A 25,929-nucleotide genomic window follows, 5' to 3' on the forward strand; every position below is an offset into this window, starting at 1 on the left:
ATTTATTAAATATGGTCAAAATTACTCACCAAATGGATGTTCTGCAACAATGGTTTCAGACTCAGTGGATTTGCTCACACCAAATCTGTTTTCTGCAGAGACACGGAATGTGTACTGCATGTACTTGGTTAGATGTGTGACATGGAATGATTTTCGTTTCACGCTAGAGTTGATAAGTTGCCAGGCAGTTGAGCCAGACTCACGTTTCTCAACAATGTAGTTTGTTATTTCAGTTCCACCATCATCTTCAGGCTCATTCCATGACAATTCACAAGACTCAGCTGTGATTGAAGAAACCTTAATAGGCCCCTCTGGAGGACTGGGTCTGCCAATTACATTGACAATGACAGTGAAAGTCTTAGCTCCAGTCACATTCTCGAGGGTAAGGAAATACCTTCCTCCGTCACCTCGCATGCATTCTTTAACTGTCAGAGTGGTTCTATTTTTTGTTGTCTTGATTGCGACCCTGTCGGTTTCCTTTAGTCTCATTTCCTCAAGCTTCCAAGTGATTTTCGGTGCTGGTCTGCCAGCAATTGGAACATCAATTTCAAATGAACTGCCCGACTTGCAGGTGATAAGCTGGTTGGTAATGCCACTGAGATCTGCAGTTGGCTCAATAATGGGCTCTTTAACAACAACAGAAGAGAGAGCCTCTTTACGAATACTGTAACCTGCATCATTCTTAGCTTTGACACTAAATTCATACTCTGCACCTTCAGTTAAGCCCTCAACAACAAGACTTAGGCTCTTGGTTGAACCTCCAACAACCCATTTATCTGTTCCCTTTGCTTTAACCTCCACAGAATAAGATGTGATACGGCTGCCGCCATCATGTTCCGGCTTCAACCATGCAAGAGTAACTGTTGTGTCAGTAGTATCAATGATGTCCAGTCTCTTGGGTGGAGCTGGTTCAGCAGTAGCAATAATAGGATCAGGCATTTCATAAGCCTCACCAAGGCCATACTGGTTTTCTGCCATTACCCTAAAGAAGTAGGGTACTCCTTCCAAAAGATCAGTAATTCTCAAAAATGTCTTAGTGCACTTAGGTGCTGCTTCTGTCCATGTTCGCCGGCTAGCCTCTCGTTTCTCCAGAACATAGTGATGAACACGTGCACCACCATCATTGACTGGAGGATCCCATATAAGTGAAAGGGCGCCTCTTGTAACATCCCGGAAAATAAGATGACCTGGTGCACCAGGTGTGTCCAGCACTTTAACTGTAAAGGTTATGGCTTTGCTACCACTGCTGTTCTCAAGAGTGAGAGTGTATTTTCCACTGTCATATCGTGTACAATTTGCCAGTGTCAAATAAGTGAAGGTGTCTGTGGTAGTTACATCAGCCATTACCCCGAGTTCTCCATCCACCTTTATCCATGAAGCTGTAGGTGTTGGTTTTCCTTTGAAGGCTACACGGAGACATACGCTGCCACCACTTTTCACAATGTGGGTCTGTTGGAAGCTTGCATCAATATCAATCTCAGGTGCAGACAGTCTATCTACTGCTTGTACAGGCTCAGAGATCTCTTTAGGCTTGCTTTTTCCGACTGGATTAACTGCACATATGCGGAAACTGTACTCTGCACCTGTTTCCAAACCGACGGCGGTGTACTTCGTGACAGTGGAAATATCTTCATTGATTCGTTTCCATTCTTTTTCAGCTCCCTTGCACATCTCTATGATGTATCCTTGCACCTCCATGCCACCATCATAACCTGGTCTGGTCCATTCCAGACTGATCGATGTGTTGGTAGCATCAGTAACATTTATAATTGAAGGAGCATCTGGTTCTTCAGTTGGCTCTGCACATTTAATAGGCATCGAAACATTACTTGGTGCGCCAACTCCAGCATCATTAACAGCAAAAACACGGAATTCATATTCCACATTTTCAGTGAGATGAGTTACTCTGTGGGCAACCTCAGTAATTGGTTTCCTAGTCAAAACCTTCACCCAGCGCACAGTCTTCTTTTCACGTCTTTCAACAATGTAATGTTTAATTGCATTTCCTCCATCATTTGTGGGCGCAGTCCAGCTGATGGTAATACTCTCCCCATCAACCTTGGTGGCATCAGGAGTACCAGGAGCATCTGGAATTGCTGCAGGAAAGAAAATAATTAGATGTTAATAAAGATAGCAATAAAGATAAATTGATAAAATGATATGCTAAAATAAAAGTGCAGATTAACACTTACTATATTGCATTTGGGCAATGACAGGAACAGAATCCAGTGGTCTACTGACTCCAAGCATGTTTACAGCAGACACACGGAACTGGTACTCATTCATCTTGATCAGTTTGGTCGCATTGTAGGTACACTCCTCACAGTGATCTGTAACCAGTGACCAGGAAATTTTGGAGGTCTCTCGTCTCTCAATAACATAATGAGTGACCTCAGAGCAGCCATCGTTTTCTGGTGGATTCCATGATAATGTGACTTTGCCCTCTGTGATGTTTGTGAAGACAATTGGTCCAACAGGCTCTCCAGGTGTATCTAAAAGTATGACAATCATTAGATGCACTGTATAAACTATACACTAATGTAAAAAAAAAAATTGTGCTAGGAAAAATAAAATGGTTCATACCAAACACTTCTACTTTCATTTGCTCTTTCTTGCTTCCACACTGGTTCTGTGCTTCTACAGAATAGACCCCACTGTGAGAGCGATCAGCATCTCTAATAAAGAGGGTGCTTGAGCCAGCAATTGTTGTGATATCGACCATCTTCTTAGTTAGTTCCAAATCATTCCTGAACCATTTCACCTTGGGGGTTGGTCTTCCTGTAATTGAGACTTTAAGCCTGATGTTTTCTCCTGCTTTAATGGCAACCCCTTCAAAGTACTCCTGTCCAAATTCAATATTTGGGGCAGCTGTAAAGATGAGGAAAAGATACAGTTAAATAGTTATTATACAAGTGGTGTTGAGTCATAGTATGAATGTAAATTGTATTGTATAAACGTACCACTTTCATCTCTGGTGAGAACATAGCCAGAAGACTGAGAAGGTGGGCTAACGGTGCCAATGGCATTCCTTGCTATAACTCTGAATTCATATCGTTCACCACAACTTAGACCAGTCACTATAAACTCTGTCTCAGTTACGTCTGTGAAGTTTGTCTTCAACCAGCGTCCCTGGCCTTGGCGTTTCTCAATGTTGTAGGCGACAATTTTGCTTCCACCATCTCTTTTAGGTGCATCCCATTTGAGTTTCACAGATTCACTAGTTACGTCAACATAGTCAGGTGTTCCAGGAGGATCTATAATACAAACATCATTAAGTTTACAGGAAGAAACAATGGTTTTCACACTTTTTTTTTTTAAGATTAAAAAATAAATAACTCACCAACAGGAGAAACAGCCGTAACTGGTTTGCTTTCATCACTCATACGACTGTATCCTGCATCATTTTGAGCATAGACCCGGAACTGGTATTGCAGGCCTTCAATAAGGCCAATAATTCTGAATTCCTTTGCAGTCACCAAAACAAGGTTGACCTTTTGCCACATAATGCTGTTGGTCTCTTTCTTTTCAACATGGTATCCAAGGATTGGGCAGCCACCATCGAAGATAGGTGCATCCCACTGAATAGTCATGGCATCGTTAGTGACATTGTATACAAATGGCATGCCTGGTGCACCTGGAGGTCTAAACTCATGCTTGGCCATGACAGTCTGTGAAATCAGAGGCTCACTCACACCATATCTGTTCTCCGCACACACTCTGAATTGATATTGAGTTCCTTTGATTAGATTTGGCACATTGAAAGTAGTTCCTATAACACTTGAACAAGCCATCTTCCAATTTGTTTGAGAGGTGTCAAGTTTTTCAACACTGTAACAGGTGATTTCTCCACCGCCGTCATCATTTGGTTCGTCCCAAGATATCCTTATACTTTCTGATCTGACTTCATCCAAACGAATTGGTCCAATGGGTCTGGATGGTGCTCCAAGGGTAATGACCTGAATATGGAATGATTTCCTGCACACGGTGTTGTCAAGTGTAAGAGTATATTTACCACCATTTTCTTTTTCTACATTCTTTATCATTAGTGTTGCCTTGTTTTCTGTCTTTTTGAAGCGAACCTTTTCACTCTCTTTCAGTGGCAAGTTGTCCTTCAGCCAAGTAACTGATGGCCTTGGTTTTCCTCTGTATGGAAGCTCAATATGTACATTGTGACCAATGCGAACACTGACCTGTCCACCAGGATACTCATCAAGGTTTGCCTCTGGTGGAATGATATAGTCCTTTACTTTAATTGGACCAATCTCTGTAAAGTCACTGGTGCCCTTCTCATTCTTTGAGCAGACTCTGAAGAACATTTCTGTGAGTTCTTTAAGTTTTGTGACCTCATGCTCACAATGCTTGTTTGTTCCTGCAGGAGCCCATTCTTCTTGACCTTTAAGTTTCTTTTCAATTATGTAATCTGTAATAATGCTACCACCATCATAATCTGGTTTATTCCACTGTAGAGTCACTGATGTTTTAGAGGAGTCTTTCATAGCCAGATCTTTAATAGGACCAGGTTTCTCAGTGGCTTTAACAGGCTCTGCTGTGTCACATGGATCACCAACTCCATTCTCATTTTCTGCCAATACACGGAAAAAGTATGATATCTTCTCTGAGAGCTCGTCAATTTCAAATGACGTTTCCATACATTTGTTGGTTACTGCAGCATATGTGCGCTTTGAGGAGTCTCTTTTTGCAACAATATAATTAGTGATTTCAGCACCACCATCAAGGAGAGGAGGTTCCCAGCACAAGGTCACTTTGCCACGAGTGACATCTTTTAGGACCAGATTTCTACAGGCAGAAGGAGTGTCCTGTACTTTCACTGATAATGTCAATGATTTCGGTTGTCCTACACCATTCGATATCTCAATAGTGTATTTGCCACTATCGTTACGAGTTACATTCGAAAGCACAAGGCATGATGAAGTATCTGTGTTGTGGATATCATATTGCGGGTCTTTATCAATTATTTGGTCTTCTTTCTTCCAAGAAACACTTGGAGCAGGTCTGCCTTTTAGAGGAACCATGATCTCAACATCTTTGCCAGCTTTGACAATGTAATGAGTTCTCATTGCAACATCTTTGTCAACATCAGCTTCCTCTGCAAAATGAAAATCACCACAATAAATTTTTTTACTTGCAACAACCCAAAAAAATAATGCATCAAAAGGAAAAATAAAATGTTAGAAATATGTAATATACCAAGAATGTCTTTAGCCTGGACTGGTTCCTCCATCTCTATTGGGTCTCCACGACCAGCACAATTCATAGCAGATACACGGAAGAAGTAGTCAACATCTGGCAACAGACCTGAAGCAACATACTCTGTAGTTCTGACTTCGCCTTTTTTACTTAGCACTTCCCATTGTCCTTCCACACCAACCCTTTTTTCCACAGTGTAGCTGGTAATTTCACTGCCTCCATCATACTCTGGCTTGGACCATCCAAGAGTAATTGAAGTTTTAGTTGAATCAACAACTTTGAGCTTGGTAGGCTCAGCAGGGATATCTATAGGGGAATTTACAAAATAAGGTAATATTAAAGCACTATTAACGAGAAAAGAAATAAACTTCAACATAATACTAAACAACAACTGACTCAGAATTACATACCAACAGGGTCAGCTGCTTTGTAAAAGTCAGAATCATCTGAGAATGGACCTTCTCCGGCTTTGTTAATTGCGCACACACGATACTGATATTCATACCCTTCAGTCAGGTGATGGACCTTTGCTGTTGTGTCATGAATGGGGTCTTTGTAGATTTTAATCCAGCGCAGATTCTTCTTGTCACGTCTCTGTAAATAGTAGCCTGTAACCATGCTACCACCATCCACTCCTGGTTTATCCCATACAATCTTCATAGATGTCTTAGTGATTTCTGTTGCCTCTGGCGTTCTAGGTTGTCCAGGAGTAACTGGAAAAACAGATGGAAAAAAATACCATGTTTTGTTTGTGGATAAAAATAACTTATTTGTCTTCTTCTTAAATTTGTAATAAAAATGTGTGAAAATATAAACTTATATTTTAAACTTATTCATGGTTAAGTTATATTATTCAATTATAATGTTATTTAATACAACAATAAAAATAAATGCAAAATGAATAAAGTTTCATACCAAATGCGTTCTTAGCAATAATGGGATCAGACTCCAGAGGATCTCCAACTCCGAATTTGTTGACCCCTCTGACCCGGAAGATGTATTCACCTCCTTTAAGCAACTTCTGGACAGAGACTCTGCGTTCTTCCATACAGTCAGAAACAGTAGTCCACACAAATCTACTCGTCTCACGTTTTTCCACAATATAATGGGTGACTTTGGAGCCTCCATCATATGCCACTGGCTCCCAAGCAATTGTTATGGTGTCAGCAGTTACTGATTTGAATTCAATAATTCCAGCTGGAGGGCCTGGTTTGTCTAGAAATTTTAAGCAAAAAAATTTATTAATATCTGATTTCATGTGAAAATCATGAAAACAACAATATCTTTTGAGCGTTTACTGCAAAGGTTTTAACACACCTAGAATCAATATTCTGATGGAGGCAGAAGCTGTGCCAAACACATTTTTGGTCTTTATTTCATAGGTTCCAGTGTTAAGACGAGTGGCATCCTTGATAAGGACAGCAGATGAATCGGTGGTGTTCTCAATCGATATCTGTGAACTTGACACTAATTCCTTTCCATCTTTGAGCCATTCAATTGTTGGCAGTGGCTTTGCCATAATTCCTAGCCTTATCTTCACAGAAGCTCCAGCTTTGTATTGCACAACATCTAGGTACTCAGGAGGCAGGTCAATTACTGGGGCACCTATAAGTAAATGTTTATAAAAAAACATTTAAAACTACTACCTTAAAATACTTAATCAGAAGTACACAAATCAGTCTATAAAAAAGGTTTTACTCACCAGTAATGTCCACACAAGTCACTGGTCCAGCAATAAGAGATGGATTGCTCATAGACCCACCTGCATTCTTAGCAAAAATTCTAAATTCATATGACTGATCTTGTGTCAATGCTGACACAGTGTAGTTTTTCTCAATAACATTGGTAAAGTTAGCCTTAGTCCATCTGCCATTTGGAGCATCTCTTTTTTCAACAATGTAGCCAGTGATCTTACATCCACCATCGAAAGGAGGCTTCTGCCAGACAAGGCTAACAGAGTTCTTTGTAATTTCTGAGATTCTTACATTTGCTGGTGGTTCTAAAAAGAAAAGTATTATTTCACTTGTAGTAATGGTTCTATTTATCTGCAAATATTTGATAAAAATGTATTGTATAATCTCAAGAACCTACCACAAGCATCAATGGCAAGTACTTCCTCTGATGTTTTGCTGAATTTGCCAATACCAGCAGAATTTTCTGCAGCCACCTTGAATTCATAAATCGTTCCCGGGCATATGTTCGTCACCCTGATCTGATTAGCAGGGATTACTGTCTTGTTTACTTTCTGCCACAAAATGCTGCTTCTTTCTTTCATTTGGAGATGATATCCAAATACTGGGTTTCCTCCATCTACTACAGGTTCATGCCAGCAAACTGTAACACTTTCTCTTGAAACAAAGCTCACCCATGGTGTTGATGGTGGTCCAGGAATGGCTAAAATTGACATTCAATGGTAAATGTTATATTTATGTTATTAGTCTATTATTAGATATAGAATACAGTAAAGAAATACTTACTGTATGGAAGTTTCACCATGATGGACTGAGAGTCTATGTGATCACTGATGCCAAGGCGATTCTCTGCTTTAATTCGGAATTGGTATTCTTCACCCTTTGTTAATTTGGTGACTTTAATTGCATTCCTGGCAACTGTAGATGACACCTCTACCCAAGCTGGTGTGCTTGTTTCACGTCGAAGCACAACATAGTTTGTCACGGGGCTACCGCCATGGTACACAGGTGGTAGCCATTTCAGGCACAGTGATGTTTCTCCAACATCACTTATTTCCACTGGACCAACTGGAGGACCTGGTCTATCTAACACCAGTATATTAATGAACATCTTGGTTGTTCCACTGGTATTGGAGGCAACAATGTCGTATCTTCCAGCATCACTTGCGATACTTTCTTTGAGGCTGATATTAAGACTAGCAGGTGTTACTTCAAAACTAAATCTCTTTCCACATCTCACTGGAACATTTTTTCTTGTCATTGCAACCTTTGGCATTGGTTTGCCAGTGAGAGGAAGCTCAAACTTGAGATTTGATCCAGCCCTTACATAAACAGTGTTGTGTGGAAAATTCTTCATATCAAATTCAGGTGCACCTAAGAAGAAAACACATTCATTTAAAATGTAAAACTTTTTGATTTGGCATAAACAGGTAATCAAACATAATAATACAATAATACTCACTGAGTTGATCTTTTACAATTACAGGAATGATCATTTCCTTTGGATCACTTAGTCCTGCATGATTTTCAGCACGAACTCTAAAGAAATACTCGGCATTTTCTCGCAACCCTTTGATTGTGTGGGTGTTGGTTTTTACACTGGCACACTTCACCCATTTTTGCTGTCCCTTCTCTAGAGCATCAATGATATAACTTGTGATTTTGCTTCCACCATCAAATTCTGGTTTTGACCATACTATTGTAACACTGTCTTTTGTTACTTCGGCTACCCCAAGTCTAGCAGGTGGGCTTGGTATTTCTGTTGGAGCAAAACAAATGTTTACTCAGAGTATGAAGTATAGGGATATAAAAAAATTAACACATTTTGGCTAAAATCCAGGCAAACAAACTTACCTGTTATTTTTGTTGCGTCTTTTGTTTCGGAAGGTACGCCCAAGCCAAATTCATTTTCCCCAATGACTCTGAAGTAGTAGACTGCACCCTCTGGCAAGTTTTCCACCTTGTAGACCAGATTGTGGCAATTGTTTGTTACACAAACCCAGGCCTTTTTGCTAGCTTCACGTTTTTCGACATAGTAGGCTTTCACTGCATCACCCCCATCATTCTCTGGGGCTTCCCAAGTAACTGTGGCAGAACCTTTTGTCACATCCTTTATCTTCACATTAACCGGAGGTCCTGGTGAATCAAGAACTTTGACAGCCATTGGCAAAGTTGAGACTCCGACACCGTTATCCAGTGTGACAGTATATTGTCCTGAGTCATATCTTGTTGCCTTTTCAATAGTTAGGGATGTGCATTTTCCACTTGTTTCAGTTGTAGCTCTTGATTTGAGGTCAACACCTTCTTTATTCCATGTGACCGAAGGCACAGGTATGCCTTTAAATGGCACTCTTATTGTAAATGAATCGCCATGCTTGACAATCAGTGTTTTTCTCATCTCAATATCAACATCAAAAACTGGTTCCTCCTTCCTGTCTACAGCTGCCTGTGATTCAGACACTGGAGATTGTTCACTTAGGCCTATTTTGTTTAGTGATTTAACTGCAAACACATATTCCTTATCAGCTGTAAGACCAGAAACAGTGTACTCAGTGCTCTTTGTCATCTGAATGGCAATGCCCCATTCTTCATCCTCTGTTTTCTTATATTCGACTCTGTATCCCAGGATTGGCGTTCCACCATCTGATGATGGCTTATTCCAGGTAATTGTAATTGAACTCTTTGTGTGATCAATAACCTTTGGTTTAGATGGTGAGCTTGGCACAAGTAAAGCATCCCTTGCAATAGATGAAGCAGATGGCATGCTCGGAGGACTTAAACCTGCAGCATTCTCAGCAAATACTCTAAATTCATATTCGCTTCCTTTTCTTAGTTTGGATACTACAGTTCTTTCATCTTTTACAAGCTCCTTGTTGACTCGGATCCATCGAAGACTTGATTTCTCACGTCGTTCAATCACATAGCCTAATATTTCACTGCCTCCATCAGAAGCAGGCTTAACCCAAGTTACAGTCATCTCCTCACTGGACACATTTGTTATTTCAACATTAGTTGGTGCTGTTGCAAAGGTGAATGGATCAGTCATTTTGACGAGCTCACTTTCAAGAGGTTCACCAAGTCCAAATTTATTTATAGCCAGAACTCTAAATATGTATTCATTGCCTTTGATTAGCTTTGTGACCTTGCATTTTCTAGCTTTAACCTCTCCTTGGACTACTGTCCAAGCCAAACTGCTGGACTCTCTTTTCTCAACAATATAATGAGTTATATCTGCTCCACCATTTTCTTGTGGTGGTCCCCATGACAATGTACATTCTTCTGCAGTGAGCTCACTTACTGACAAAGGTCCAGCTACAGGGCCAGGTTTATCGAGGATCACACATTTCACTGGCATTGTAACTGTACCAGCGATATTCTGCAATGTTAAGGCATACTTTCCAGAGTCACTCCTTTTGCAGTCTTTTACTACTACCATTGTAGTGACATCTGTTGCCTGTATCTGAATTCTTGAACTCAGCTGAATTTCTTTTCCATCCTTTGCCCATGATGCTACTGGTAGTGGGCGTCCTGCAATGTCAGCATTGATCTTAAGTATTTCTCCTGCTTTTACAAAAATAGCATCCCTGAACTTGACATCCATCATAATTCGTGGTGGCTCTACATCATCTTTGACTGTGATAGGGCCTGTGTTATATGAGGGCTCACTAAACAGCCCGGCAGCATTCTTTGCAGTAACACGGAAATCGTATTGCTGATCTTGAGTGAGACCCGTAACATCAAAGTAGGTTTCAGGAACATTGGTGAAGTTGCATCTCATCCAGCGGCCATCTGGAAGATCTTTACGTTCAATAATGTAGCCTGTAACTTTGGCGCCTCCATCATATTCAGGCTTTGTCCAAGAGAGAGAGACTGAAGATCTAGTAATACTTGTAGCCACAGGTTGACCAGGAGGATCACATGGATCTCTAGCAGCTATAGGCTCACTGACTTTGCTGACCTTTCCAATGCCAGCAATGTTTTCAGCATATACCCGGTACTCATAGAACAGACCCTCTTCAAGAGCGTTTACTTTAAATTCAGTATCTTTGATGAGAAGCCTATTCACCTTGGTCCATAGAATGCTGCTTCTCTCCTTGCGTTCCAAATGATAGCCGAAAACTGTGCTACCTCCATCATTAACGGGTTCATTCCATGTCACAAGCATGAAGGACTTGGTAGCATGAGCTACATGAGGAGTAGAAGGTGGTCCAGGTTGCTTACATCTATATTCTGCTGTGATTCCAGGAGAGTCAATAGGCTTACTCTTTCCATAGCGGTTCACTGCATAGATACGGAATTGGTATTCAGAACCATGAGTCAATCGAGATACCTTGACTGTATTCCTGGCAATGTTTGATGAAACAATCTCCCACACTGTTGTGTTGGTATCCCTCTTCTCAACAACATAATTATTAATAGAGCATCCTCCATCATATTCAGGGGGAGACCATGATAGTGTAATGGAGTCAGCAGTCACAGCATCAACCGTTACTGCAGCTGGTCTCCCTGGCTTGTCAAGAACCACAACATTGATATGAGTGGAAATAGTACCAGCTGTATTAGCAAGGGTGAGTTCATATTTGCCTACATGCTCAATAGAAGCTTCTTTGATCACAATCTTGCTTGATTCTGTGGTATTAATTACAGACAGGGAAGATGTTTGCTTAAGAGGTAGGTCATCCTTTTTCCATGAAACCACTGGTTTAGGTCTGCCTCTTACTGGAACTTCAATATTGAGGTCATCTCCAGCCTTAACACTGAAAGTGTTGAAGAGCAGACTAATTGAAGGCTCTATTTCTATGTCTGTTGCACGAACAGGCACACCAAGTTCTTTGGGTTCACTTTTGCCTTTCTCATTAACTGCGATTATTCTGAAAGTGTATGTTTCATTAGGTGTAAGGCTGGACACAGTTGCCTCTAAACCTTTCACAGTACAGCTGGCAACCCATTTGTCTGTGCCTTTCGACTGCGTCTCTACATTGTAGCAAATAACTTTGCTCCCACCATCATGTGCAGGTTTTGTCCATGAAAGAGTCACACTGTTCTTGGAAACATCCACAAGATTCACCTTTCCTGGAGACATGGGAGCCTGGGCAACTTTAACTGGATTTTTGGTTTCTGCCATCAGACCAAAGCCATACGCATTAACAGCACAGACTCGGAAGTAGAATATTCCTCCCTCTTGAAGTTCTTCTATCTTGAAGAAGTTCTGCGTGCAGTTGATTGTGACAGTTGTGTAAGCTTTTCGTGTAGATTCTCGCTTTTCCACTATGTAATTGGTTATTTTGGCTCCACCATCAGTAAGAGGAGGCTCCCAGTATAGAGTAACTGAATCTTTTTTAACTTCTTTAACTTCAAAATTCTGTGGGGCACTTGGTGTGTCAAGTACCCTGACATTCACAAATGCTGACTTTGTGCCACTCTTATTCTCAAGCGAGATAATGTATTTTCCACTATCAAATCTATTGACATTGTCAATTACAAGCATGGTGTATGAGCTTGTAGTGTCAATTAGTGCTCTGTCTGTTAAAGCGCCCTCTTCTCTCTCCCATTTGACAGATGGCTCAGGCCTACCTCTAATTTTAATAAACAGACGGAGGGATCCACCTGCACGAACAGAGACAACTTTTCTAAGATTTGCATCAAGTTCGATCTCTGGTGTCTCAATTCGTTCAGCAGCAGTTACAGAGCCATGAACATCAGCAGGTTCACCAACTCCTTCCGAATTAATGGCGCACACCCGGAAGTTATATTCCCCATTTTCTTTAAGGTTTTCAACTGTTAGGCAGGTTGCTTGCAAACCAGTTGGAGGTGTACATATGGTCCATTCTTCTGCAGAAGCCTCTTTCATTTCAACAATGTAACCTTTGATATATGCACCACCATCTGTAGCTGGCTTACCCCAAGACAGGGACACAGAAGAGGTTGAAGAATCTGTTACTTTAGGATGATGTGGTGGACCAGGAGGAGTTGTTGCGTTTATTGCTCTATAGAATAAAGATAAGTCACTTAGTGCTCCCACACCAGAAGCATTCTCTGCAGCCACACGGAATTCATAGAAATGTCCCTCAGAAAGACCAGTTACTTTGAAGTGCAAGTCAGAAAGCTTCTGTCTGTTGCACTTGGTCCATCTTACACCATCTTTGTCATGTTTTTCTAGGTGATAACCAATGATATCAGTTCCTCCATTACTGTCTGGGGCATTCCATGAGATGACCATTGAATCTTTTGTTATCTCAGTTGCTTCAGGTGTTGAGGGTGCACTTGGTGGCTTGTATGGACTGCGAGCAATTATTGCCTCAGAACTCAGGGGGTCACTGATTCCATATTTATTTACAGCCATAACTCTGAAAATATATTCATCTCCTGTCAGGAGTTTTGTCACCTTGTAACTGGTAGTGTGAATATTTGAGTCCACCACAGTCCATGATAACCTGCTTGTTTCTCTCTTCTCAAGGATGTAGTGAGTTATATTAGCACCACCATCCTGAGAAGGCTCAGTCCAAGTGACATCACATCTATCAGACATTATACCAGTTACAGTTAGTGGTCCAGTTGGAGGGCCTGGCCTATCAAGGACCCTTACAGTAATGGGAATGGTTTTTGTGCCACCACTATTTCTTAATACAAGGTCATAATGGCCACTGTCTAAACGTGTGCAGTCTTTGACAGTAATAGAGGCAGATTTCTGTGTTGTTTTAATTTCAGTGCGCAGGGTCTTATATATTTCCTTTCCTTCTTTCAGCCACTGGACATCAGGAATGGGTTTTCCATGAATATCTCCATCAAGAACTAAATTCTCTCCAGCATTAACAACAATGACATCCTGGTACTTAGGATCCATTGAAACAGTTGGAGGTTCAATTTCATCTGTCATAGTAATTGGACCAGTGCTTTCAGAAGCCTCGCTGAACATACCAGCAGCATTTCTTGCTATGACTCTGAATTCATACTGTTGGTCTGCTGTTAAGCCAGTAATGGTGAAATCAGTCTCAATCACGTTGGTAAAGTTGACCCTCATCCAATGGCCTTGAGGCAAGTCTCTCTTTTCAACAATGTATCCTGTCACTTTGCTGCCACCGTCATATTGAGGTTTTGTCCATTGTATTACCACTTGGTTCTTTGAAATAGAAATCGCTTCTGGAGTACCAGGTGGATCACATGGATCCCGAGCAACAAAACTCTCTGAAACTTTGCTCACTCTGCCAATACCAACAATGTTCTCAGCATAAACTCTGAATTCATAGCCAATTCCTTCCTCAAGATTACATATCTTAAACACAGTGTCAGTAATGAGAGTTTTGTTCAACTTTGTCCATAAAATACTTGTCCGTTCTTTGCTTTCCAGATGGTAGCCAATTACTGAGCTTCCACCATCAATGACAGGCTCATTCCACTCAATTATCATTTGATCCTTGCTGGCAGCTTTTACATAGGGAGTTCCAGGTGGTCCAGGAGGTTTGTATGGATATTGAACCACAATTGCCTTTGACTCCAAAGAAGAACTCTTACCATATCTGTTTTCAGCAATGACTCTAAACTGGTACTCAGCACCAGTTTTCAACTTGGTTATTTTCAGAGATGTCCTGGCAACTGATCCAGCTACAACTTCCCATGTTGTGGTAGTGGTGTCTCGCTTTTCAACAATATAATGCTTCACCTGGCAGCCTCCTGTGTAAGATGGGGGTTCCCATGATATTGTTACAAAGCTGTTGCTTACTTCATTCACTTGAATAGGTCCAGTTGGTGGACTAGGTTTATCAAGAACAATGATTCCTATTTCTTCTGTAATGGTACCAGTGCTGTTTGTTGCACTAATTGTATACTTTCCAAAGTCATTCTTAGAGGCTTCAGTAATTTGTAGAATTGCAGATGTTGGGGTGTTTGAGGTACTGATTCTTGATGTCACTTTCAGAGATTCTCCATCCTTCATCCAAGCAACCTTTGGCTTGGGACGTCCAAATACAGGTATTTCCAATTTAAGATCCTTGCCAGCTTTGACGTTGTATGTACTAAACTGTACTTTTAGGCTTGGTTCAATGGTAATATCATTGGCAATAACAGGAACAGCAAGAAGTTTTGGCTCACCCTTTCCTGTCTCGTTATAAGCAAGAACCCGGAACAAATATTCATGACCAGCAGTTAACCCAGTTACAGTGCCTTCACATGTTTTAACAGAAGTTGCTACACCCCACTTGTCTGTTCCCTTTGGCTGCATTTCTATCAAGTAGCCTACAATCCTGCTTCCACCATCATGCTCTGGTTTCTCCCAGGCTAGAGATGCACTTACTTTGGTAACATCGGTCAACAGGATCTTTCCTACTGATAGAGGAACTTCAGAAGCCTTAGATGCCGTCTTGGTTTCAACTGGTAGACCAATTCCATATTCATTTTCGGCCATAACTCTAAAGTAGTATAGCGCCCCCTCAGCAAGATTTTCCACCTTGAAACTTGTCTTGCTACACTTTGTTGTAACATTAGCATACGCTTTCCTTGTCGATTCACGCTTATCAACAACATAATGTTTTATTTTTGCACCACCGTCAATAAGTGGTGGATCCCAAACAAGTGTAACAGAGTCTTTCTTAATATCTTTTACCACTAGGTTAAGTGGAGCTCCAGGTGTATCTAAAACCTTTACTGACACACATTCACTTGCAGTTCCACTGCTGTTATTAAGGGACACATTATATTTTCCAGAATCTTTTCTGTCACATGAGTCAACTGAAAGCTGTGTGAAATTTAGGCCTCTCTCAACTATGGCCTTCTCTAACAAATCCCCTTCATCCTTAGTCCATTTAATCTCTGGCGTTGGTCTTCCCTTGAAAGGCACATTGATTCTAAATGATCCTCCAGCACGAACAACTATACCTTTCCTCAACTCTGAATCAAGATGAATTTCAGGAGCTTCAAGTTTGTCCTCTGGTTTTACAGGCTCGGAAATAACTGCAGGCTCACCCACACCTAATTTATTAATGGCACACACCTGAATCTTATACTCCTGTTTCTCTGTTAAATTTGTTATTTCAAACTTGTTAACACGCAGACCAGTTGGTGGAGTACACATAGTCCATTCATCCTCCTCAGCTTTGCATATCTCAACAATGTATCCTTGAATAGTGCTTCCACCATCATTAAGAGGCTTTCCCCATGCTACTGAAATTGAGCTCTTTGTGGTGTCAATTACGTGGGCATATGTGGGGGGGCCAGGTTTAAATTTAGGATCACAAGCTTTGTAGTATGATGTAGGTAAGCTGGGTTCACCAATTCCAGCTGCATTTTCAGCTGACACTCTGAACTCATACTCATGATCCTCTATGAGGCCTTGCACTCTGAAACATACATCAGTGACTTTTTGTCTGTTGCATCGGGTCCACTTAATTCCAGAACGGTCTTTCTTTTCAATGATATAGCCAACAATTTCACTTCCACCATTGTTCTCTGGTGCACTCCAGCACACTGTCATAGAATCCCTGGTGATGTTAGTCACCTCCAGAATTTGTGGTGATCCGGGGGCTACAAATGGATTCTTCATAATTACAGATGGAGAATTTATTGCCTCACTTACACCATAGCTGTTGACAGCCATGACACGGAAGACATATTCACTGCCTTCAAGAAGGTTTGTCACTTTAAGTATTGTGGCTTTACAAACACCAGAGACAATGGTCCAAGCAAGGCGGCTTGTTTCACGTCTTTCAATAATGTAATGAGAGATAGGGCTTCCTCCATCATGTTGTGGGGGGCGCCATGACAGAGTACATTTATCACTTGATACACCTGTGACTTTCAGAGGTCCTTCTGGTGAACTGGGTTTGTCAAGTACTTTAACTTGGTAAGAAACAGTTTGTGAGCCAGCAACATTGGTCAAAAGAAGAATATACTGTCCACCATCATGTCTGAGTGCATCCTTTAAGACAATGATAGCCCTGGTATCAGTATTTTTGACCTCACATCTCATTGTGTTTTCAAGTTTCTTATCATCCTTGAACCACTGCATTGTAGGTACTGGTTTGCCATGGACATCTGCATCAAGTTTGAATGTATCACCAGCATTTATAGTAATTGTCTGTGTATATTCAGGATCGATTGAAAACTTTGGTGGCTCCACTTCGTCCAATGCAGCAATAGGTCCACTGTTAAAAGATGGCTTGCTAATGGTGCCAACAGCATTTTTGGCAAATACTCTAAAGTCATATTTAGCTCCCTCTGTAAGCCCAGTAATAGTAAATTGGGTTTCAATTACATTTGTAAAACTAGCTTTCACCCAACGTCCCTCTGGCAGGTCACGTTTCTCAACAGTATAGCCAGTTATCACACTTCCTCCATCATATTCTGGTTTTGTCCATTGTATTGTTAATGAATTCTTGCTAACATGAACTGCTTCTGGAGTGCCAGGAGGATCACATGGATCACGGGCTGCATAAACCTCTGAGACTTTGCTGCACCGCCCAATGCCAACAATATTTTCACCATAGACCCTAAACTCATATTCCACTCCTTCTTCCAAAGGACTGGTTTTAAATTTTGTTTCTTTAATCAAGGTCTTGTTTATCTTTGTCCAAACGATACTGTTCCTCTCTTTTCTTTCAAGGTGATATCCAATAACGCTGCTGCCTCCGTCAGAAACAGGTTCGTTCCACTCAACAACCATGTGATCTCTTGACAGAGATGACACAAATGGAGTACCAGGTGGGCCTGGTTCTCTGTATGGGTACTGGGCAACAACAGCTGGCGAATCTAATCCATAGCTTTTGCCATATCTGTTTTGCGCAATTATCCTGAACTGATACTCTGCCCCAGTTTTCAGCTTAGCGACCTTTAATGTTGTCCTTGCTAAAGAAACTGCAACGTTCTCCCATGTGCTAGTAGTTGTGTCTCTCTTTTGTACAATGTAATTTGAAATTGGGCAACCACCAGTGTACTTTGGTGGTTCCCATGACAGTGTAACACTTGATACTGTGACCGCAAGGAATTTTACAGGGCCAGTTGGTGGACCTGGTTTGTCAAGAGTGATAATTTCAACTGTTGCATCCTTTTGCCCAAGAATATTTGAGACATTAATTCCATACATGCCACCATCCTCTCTTGCAGCTTCTTTAATGCTAAGAATTGTACTATGGGGTGTATTTGAAATGTTCACTCTTGTTGTGAACTTAAGCGATTCACCATCCTTTATCCATGTCACCTTTGGTTTAGGACGTCCAGAAATTGGAATTTCAACTTGCAGGTCTTTTCCAACAAGAACACTGTAATTGTTAAATACAGGACGAACATCAGGTTCAATAACCAGATCCTTTGCTTGTACTGGGACTGCAAGGGTTCTTGGGTCACTCTTTCCTTTCTCATTAACAGCAATAACTCTGAAAGAGTACTCCTCACCTGAGTTCAAGTTACTTATAACAGCCTCTAAAGTTTTTACATTTGCACAACCAGACCATTTTTCATTTCCTTTTACTTGCATTTCAACAAGGTATTGAAGAATTCTACTGCCACCATCATGCAGTGGTTTTTCCCAAGCAAGAGAGACACTTTTTTTGGTAACATCTACAACACTTAATTTTCCAGGGCATTGTGGAACTTCTGATACTTTCAGAGGATCAGTAATATCTGCAGGTATTCCAATACCATGCTCATTCTCTGCAAGGACTCTGAAATAGTAACAACAGCCCTCTTGAAGTGGCTCGATTTTCCATGACAACTTATGGCAATTTGTTACAACAGCAGAGAAAGTTTTCCGTGTGGTTTCACGCTTTTCAACAATGTAATTCTTTATCTTAGCACCTCCATCCAAAGCAGGAGGTTCCCATGAAAGGGTGACGGATTCTCGTGTAATTTCCTCAATTTTTAGATTAACTGGGGCACTAGGGGTATCAAGAACTTTCAAAATGATGGTCGCAGACTTCACACCAGATGAGTTTTCTGCAATCACTGTATATCTTCCACTATCATTTCTATTTACTTTATCAATCACAAGAGAAGTGTGTCCACTTGTGACTTCAACTTGTGCAGTCTCTTTAATGGGGCAGTCATCCTTCTCCCATTTAATTTGTGGTATAGGACGTCCTTTGATAGGAACAAAAATTCGGAAAGAACCTCCAGCTTTAATACTTACAATCTTTCTAAACTCAGGATCAATATCAAGATCTGGCTCCTCTGTCTTATCTTCTGGTTGAACATGGTCAGCAACATCTGCATGCTCGCCAACTCCAACCTTGTTAACTGCACATACCCTAAACTTGTATTCCTGTTTTTCTTTAAGATTTTCTACAGTAAAACTTGTTAACTTGACACCAGTTGCTGGGGTGCACATTGTCCATTGTTCAGCCACCTCCTCTGCAACTTCACCTTCCTGAGCAGGTTTTACGACCTCTGTTCCTGGTTTTACCTCACACGACTCAACAATATATCCCTGGATTTCACATCCACCATCATAAATAGGTTTCCCCCATACAAGTGACACAGATGATTTGGTTGTGTCTATTACCTTAGGATTATTTGGAGGACCTGGCTTGAAAACAGGATCCACAGCCTTAATGAATGCTGTTGCTGAGCTAGGCTCTCCAATCCCAACAGCATTTACAGCTGCAACTCTAAACTCATAGAGGTGGGCCTCAAGGAGACCAGTAATTTTAAAAGTTAGGTCTGTGACTGTTTTCCTGTTGCATCTGATCCATCGAACACCCTCTTTGTCATGTTTTTCAATTATGTATCCAGTGATAGGAGTGCCACCATCACTTGAAGGTGCCTCCCAACTTAATACCATTGAGTCTTTCTTGATATTGGAGACCTCTATTGCTTTTGGGGCATCTGGAAGCATAAATGGATCCTTCATAAGAACTGGGTCAGACTGAAGTGCTTCACCAACTCCAAACTTATTCACTGGCAAAACCCTGAAAATATATTCGTTGCCTTCAAGAAGTTTTGTTACTTTCAAAGTTACAGCTTGAACTTTGGGCTCAACAAGGGTCCATATGAGTCGGCTTGTCTCTCTTCTTTCAACAATGTAATGAGTGATTGGGCTTCCACCATCCTGTTTTGGAGGTTTCCATGCAAGGCAACACTGTTCACTAGTAACCCCTGTAATGGATATGGGACCCTCTGCTGCCCCAGGTTTATCTAGAACAATGACATTGACTTGGACAGCTTTCTCACCACCTGGATTTCTTAGGAGCAGAGTGTACTGGCCGCCATCAACAAGCTTAGCTTCTTTTACAGCCACGCATGCAAAACTGGTAGTGTTTTTAATTTCACGATGTATGGTGTTTCCAAGTTCTTGACCTTCCTTCATCCAATGAATTGTTGGTTCTGGTTTTCCATGTACATCTGCATCAATCTTAAATGATTCTCCAGCATTTACAACAATTGCCTGTGAGTACTGTGGGTCTATGCTGATGCGAGGGGGTTCAATCTCGTCCTTTGCAGTAATGGGTCCTGTGCTATATGATGGATCACTAAAAACTCCTGCAGCATTTCTTGCAATTACCCGAAACTCATATTTCTTGTCCTCTGTGAGACCTGTCGCACTATACTCTGTTTCAATAACATTGGTAAAATTTGCCTTCAGCCAGCGTCCTTCAGGCAATTCTTTCTTTTCAACAATATAGCCTGTTACCTTGCTTCCACCATCATATTCGGGTTTAGTCCAGGTGATTGTGATGGAATTCTTTGTAATTTTAGCTGCCTCGGGTGTACCAGGAGGATCACAAGGATCTCGAGCAACATGTCCCTCTGATATTTTACTTGCCTTTCCGATGCCAACAATGTTCTCAGCATACACTCTAAATTCATATTCAAGGCCTTCCTCAAGACCTGTGGTCTTGTAAGTTGTGTCTTGGATTATTCTCTTATTAAGCTTGACCCAGAGAATGCTGTTTCTCTCTTTACGTTCAAGATGGTAACCCAGAATTGTGCTTCCTCCATCAATAACTGGCTCATTCCACACCACAACCATACTGTCTTTGGTTGAAGAATGAATGAATGGTGTTCCAGGTGGTCCTGGAAGCTTATATGGGTACTGCGCAATTACACACTCTGAGATAAGCAGAGGACTTTTGCCGTATCTGTTCTCAGCTGTGATTCTAAATTGATATTCTGTTCCTGTTTTTAGTCTTCCAGCTTTAACCTTGGTTCTGGCTAGATTTCCTGCAACAACTACCCAGTTTGTTGTGGATGTCTCTCTTTTCTCCACCAGGTAGTTCTTAATGGTGCAGCCACCATTATACTCTGGTGGTTTCCATGAAATAGTGACACTGTCAGCTGTTACTTCTTCAATTTTCACTGGGCCAACTGGTGGGCCAGGTTTATCAAGGACAACTACTCCTATATTCACTGTTGTGTTACCAGCTGTGTTTGAAAGTTTAATGCTATACTGGCCAACATCATCTCTACACGCCTCTTTGATTACAAGATACAGTTGGTTGTCTGTGGAAGAGAAGTTAACCCGACTTGTTTGCTTCAACGGTGTGGTATCCTTTACCCAGGAAACTGCAGCTTGGGGACGAGCAATATATGGAATATCTAATGTCAAATCTTCACCAGCAAGAACACTAAATGTTGAAAATAACATTTTGGCAGACGGGGCAATTACAAGGTCTTTGGCAATCACTGGAACACCAAGTTGGCGAGGATCACTGGTCCCTTTTTCATTTCTAGCTGAAACACGGAACATGTACTCTTCACCATGAGTAAGCCCATTAATAATGGCCTCTGGTACTTTGACTATCAAGGCTTGTGTCCATTTTTCACTGCCTTTTCTTTGCATCTCTACAACATATGCAATCACTCTACTTCCTCCATCATGTTCGGGTTTCTCCCATGACAATGTGACACTTGTTTTTGTCACATCCTGCAGTGTAATTTTTCCTGGAGGAAGTGGTTTTTCTGATACTTTCACTGATTCAATGGTTTCGATAGGAAGACCAATGCCATACTCGTTCTCTGCCAGTACTCTGAAGTAGTAATTGCATCCTTCTTGAAGTTGATCAACAGTCCATGATGTTTTATGACAGTTAGCATTAACTGTTGCATAGGCCTTTCTTGTTGCCTCACGCTTCTCAACAATGTAGTTCTTAATCTTTGTACCACCATCATTTAGTGGTGGATCCCATACAAGCGAGACAGATTCTTTGGTAACATTGCTTATTTGTAGGTTTTGTGGTGCACCAGGAGTATCTAGAACTCTAACAGTCACAGAGACAGATTTGCTTCCGGAGCTGTTCTCCACAGTCAAAATATATTTACCACTGTCAAATCTATTAACATTTCCCACTACTAAGGATGTGAAAGATGATGTATTTTCGATTGTAGCTCTATCCAAAGGTTCATCATTCTCTCTTGACCATTTGGCTTCTGGACTTGGCCTTCCTTTAATTGGCACAAAGAGCCTTAAAGTGTTACAAGCTCTAATGTTCACAACCTTACGAAGATCAGCGTCAAGGTCAATTTCTGGTGGTAAGAGTCTCTCTTCAGCTTTAGGTGAACCAGGAACAGATGCTGCTTCTCCAATACCCTCACTGTTAACGGCTGAGATGTTTATTTTGTATTCCTGATTCTCTTTAAGATTTGTTATAGTAAACAATGTTGCTTTTAGCCCCTCTTTCGGAGTGACAATTCTCCATTCCTCCTCTTCGGTTCCAGGTATACAGGTTTCAACAATGTATCCAGTGATTTCAGAGCCACCATCATACAATGGTTTATTCCAGGCAAGTGTGATGGAGGAACTTGTTGTGTCCAGGATCCTTGGGTTTCCAGGTAGGCCTGGTTTGAACACTGCGTCTGTTGCTTTTGTGTAGGGACTTGAGGGACTTGGTGCACTTATTCCAGCTACATTTTCTGCAAAAACTCTGAATTCGTATTCATGCCCTGGAACAAGTCCGACAACTTTCAAATGTAAGTCAGTTACCTTCTTCTTGTTACATTTCACCCAGCGTAAACCAATTCTGTCTCTTCTCTCGATGCTATAGTTAGTGATTTCACTTCCACCATTATTTGCAGGAGCTCCCCAACAAAGCACCATTGAATCCTTTGTAACAGCTGTGATCTCTGGCGTTTGTGGAGGATCAGGTGGAACATATGGGTTGTCTGCAATTGTTGGGTCCGACTCAAGAGCTTCCCCAACTCCATACTTATTAACAGCCATGACTCTGAAAATGTATTCATTTCCTTTGAGCAATTTTGTTACCTGGTACTGCGTAACTTGCAAGTCTTCTGCCACATTTGTCCAAGCAAGTCTGCTTGACTCACGTTTTTCAATTACATAGTGTTCAATGTTCGCCCCACCATCATCTTCAGGTGGTGCCCATTTAAGCAGGCATTTTTCTGCTGTGATATCTGAAACCATAAGAGGTCCTCTAGGTGGCCCTGGTTTATCAAGGACTTTAACAGTGAATATATGTTTAGCAAATCCACCCACGTTGGTTGCTGTCAGAACAAACTGACCTCCATCTTTTCTAAGAGAGTCCTTGTTAACCAAAGAAGCAGTGAGGTCTGTCATTTTTATATGTAGTTTAGATGAGAGTTCAATGTCCTTTCCATCTTTGGTCCAAGCCATTGATGGTAGCGGCTGGCCTGCAACATCAGCATCAAGTTTGAAGACATCTCCTGCCCTAACAAAGACAACATCCTTAAACTTGGCATCAACCGTAATTTTTGGTTCTTCAATGTCATCTTTACAAATGATTGGATCTGATGCATCTGATGGTTTGCTTAATGCCCCAGCTGAATTCCTAGCAAATACACGGAATTCGTAAGATGCATCATTGGTTAAACCACTAACAGTAAAGGTAGTTTCAATAATGTTTGTGAAGTTGGCCCTTATCCAGCGTCCAGAAGGCAGATCTCTCTTTTCCACAATATATCCCGTAATCTTGAAACCTCCATCATATTCTGGCTTTGTCCACTGAATTGTAATTGCATTTTTAGACACATAGATTGGTATAGGCTGACCAGGTGGATCCACTGGATCAAGAGCAAGTATGGGTTCAGATACTTTGCTTGGCTTCCCAATTCCAGCTACATTTTCAGCCATTACACGGAACTCATATGCAGTGCCAGACTCCAGTCCGGTTGTTTTGAAAAGGTTTCCGACCACAAGAGTTTTGCTAATTCTATGCCAGATAATGCTATTCCTCTCTTTTCTTTCAACGTGGTATCCAATAACTTCACTTCCTCCATCATTAACTGGCTCATTCCAGCCAATTGTCATTGTGTCTTTTGTGAATTTGACAACATTGGGAGTGCCTGGCGGTCCAGGAACCTTAAATGGATAAGCTGCAACTATGGCCTCTGAGGTAATTGGAGGTCCTACACCATATCTGTTTTTAGCCTTTACACGGAATTGGTATTCCACTCCTGTTGTTAAATGAGTTGCTTTGAACGTTGTTCGAATGACCATTGAAGACAGTTCTGTCCAATTCTGATTGGTGGTTTCTCTTATTTCAATGACGTAGTTATTGATTGGTACACCTCCATCATTTTCAGGGGAATCCCATGAGAACTGAATGGAATCACGGGATATTTTGTCTAAGACGATTGGTCCCCTAGGTGGTCCAGGGACATCATGCACTTTGATTATGATATTATCAGTAACTGAACCAACTATGTTTTTCCCTGTAATTGTATACACTCCAGTGTCACTTCTCAAACATTCATTTATAATCAAGATAGTTGAAGTAGAGGTATTTTCAATCATTGTCCTTTGTGTTAACTTGAGAGCTTTATGGTCTTTCTGCCAGGTTACAGTTGGTTTAGGACGCCCAGTTATGGGTACCTCAACCTTTATGTCATCTCCAGCCTTTGCTATTACTGTCTTCCGGCAGAGACCCCGCAAGTCAAATTCTGGGACTGTGCTTTGTTCTCTTATCACAACATGCTTACTTGCACGAGGATGGCTTCTGCCTGATAAATTAACAGCCATGACATGGAAAACATACTCCTCATTTTCATTTAAATTCTTTATAGTATAGTCTAATGACTTTATAGTGGTCACATGAGCCCACTGGTCTGTTCCTTTTTTCTGAGCCTCCACAACATACCCAGTTATTCTGCTTCCACCATCATGTTTTGGTTTGGTCCATGCAAGACTTGCTGTGTTTTTCGTGACTTCAGTAACTGTGACTGTTTCTGGGGGACTTGGTGCCTGAGATGCTCTGATTGGATCAAGGGTTTCTACCGCTTCACCAATTCCGAATTCATTTTCTGCAAATACTCTGAAGTAATATTCGGACCCTTCTGACAAATTTGGAATTCTTATTGAACACATGGGACAATTTGAAATTACAGTAGCATAGGCTTTGCGAGTTGCCTCTCTTTTCTCAATGATATAATTAGTAACCTTTGAACCACCATCAATGAGAGGTAGTTCCCACTGAAGTGTAACACTTTCTTTGTCAATGGCTTTTGGTTTAAGATTGATAGGAGGCCCAGGGGAGTCCAAAACCCTCACATTTACATAGGCAGTCTTCTTTCCAGCAGCATTTTCTAATGTTAAGTCATATTTTCCAGCATCATGTCTGTTGCAATCCGGAATGACTAAAAGAGTATAAGACTCTGTAGTGTCAATGTTTGCACGGGTTTTAAGCGCAGTCTCCTCCTTTGTCCAAGTTACAGATGGAGTTGGACGGCCTTTAATTGGAACAAATATACGAATAGAGCCTCCAGCTTTGACAACTAGTGTTCTTCTCAATTCCGCATCAAGTTCCAGGTCAGGAATTACTTCACGTTCAATAATTTCAGTAGCGTCGACTGTTTGTGCTGCTTCCCCAAGTCCCATTGCATTCATGGCACTTATTCTAAAATGATACTTGGCTCCCGTCTCCAAGTTTGGAACAACAAATTCTGTGATCAATAAAGGTGTAGTTGTATCCTTCACCCATGTCTCTTCTCCATCCCTTTTGTGCTCAACAGTGTATCCTGTAACAGGCATGCCACCATCATTTAACGGTTTGCCCCAAAGCAGTTCAGCTGTGGTTCTGGTTGTGTCATTGACTCTTGGGTTGACTGGGGGTCCGGGTACATCTAAATGAAGAAA

The 25,929-nt window shown here is 41.2% G+C and overlaps 1 protein-coding gene across 4 annotated transcripts in view; it reads right to left on the bottom strand.

Moving 5' to 3' along the window:
* Positions 1–25,929, bottom strand: part of ttn.1 (titin, tandem duplicate 1) — a 150,123-nt gene that overhangs the window by 16,686 nt on the left and 107,508 nt on the right. For all 4 annotated transcript variants that reach the window (XM_046845792.1, XM_046845791.1, XM_046845790.1 and 1 more), the window contains 14 exons: positions 8,754–25,916; positions 8,362–8,658; positions 7,686–8,273; positions 7,300–7,602; positions 6,911–7,207; positions 6,526–6,813; positions 6,124–6,423; positions 5,619–5,921; positions 5,209–5,514; positions 3,341–5,107; positions 2,961–3,254; positions 2,584–2,868; positions 2,193–2,492; positions 30–2,096 (listed from right to left, as the gene is read on the bottom strand). In XM_046845792.1, coding sequence (XP_046701748.1) covers positions 30–2,096; positions 2,193–2,492; positions 2,584–2,868; positions 2,961–3,254; positions 3,341–5,107; positions 5,209–5,514; positions 5,619–5,921; positions 6,124–6,423; positions 6,526–6,813; positions 6,911–7,207; positions 7,300–7,602; positions 7,686–8,273; positions 8,362–8,658; positions 8,754–25,916 — 24,558 coding nt within the window. The remainder of the gene's footprint in view (positions 1–29; positions 2,097–2,192; positions 2,493–2,583; positions 2,869–2,960; positions 3,255–3,340; positions 5,108–5,208; positions 5,515–5,618; positions 5,922–6,123; positions 6,424–6,525; positions 6,814–6,910; positions 7,208–7,299; positions 7,603–7,685; positions 8,274–8,361; positions 8,659–8,753; positions 25,917–25,929) is intronic.

This window comes from Silurus meridionalis, chromosome 3 (assembly GCF_014805685.1).
Source record: "Silurus meridionalis isolate SWU-2019-XX chromosome 3, ASM1480568v1, whole genome shotgun sequence".
Classification (NCBI taxonomy): domain Eukaryota; kingdom Metazoa; phylum Chordata; class Actinopteri; order Siluriformes; family Siluridae; genus Silurus; species Silurus meridionalis.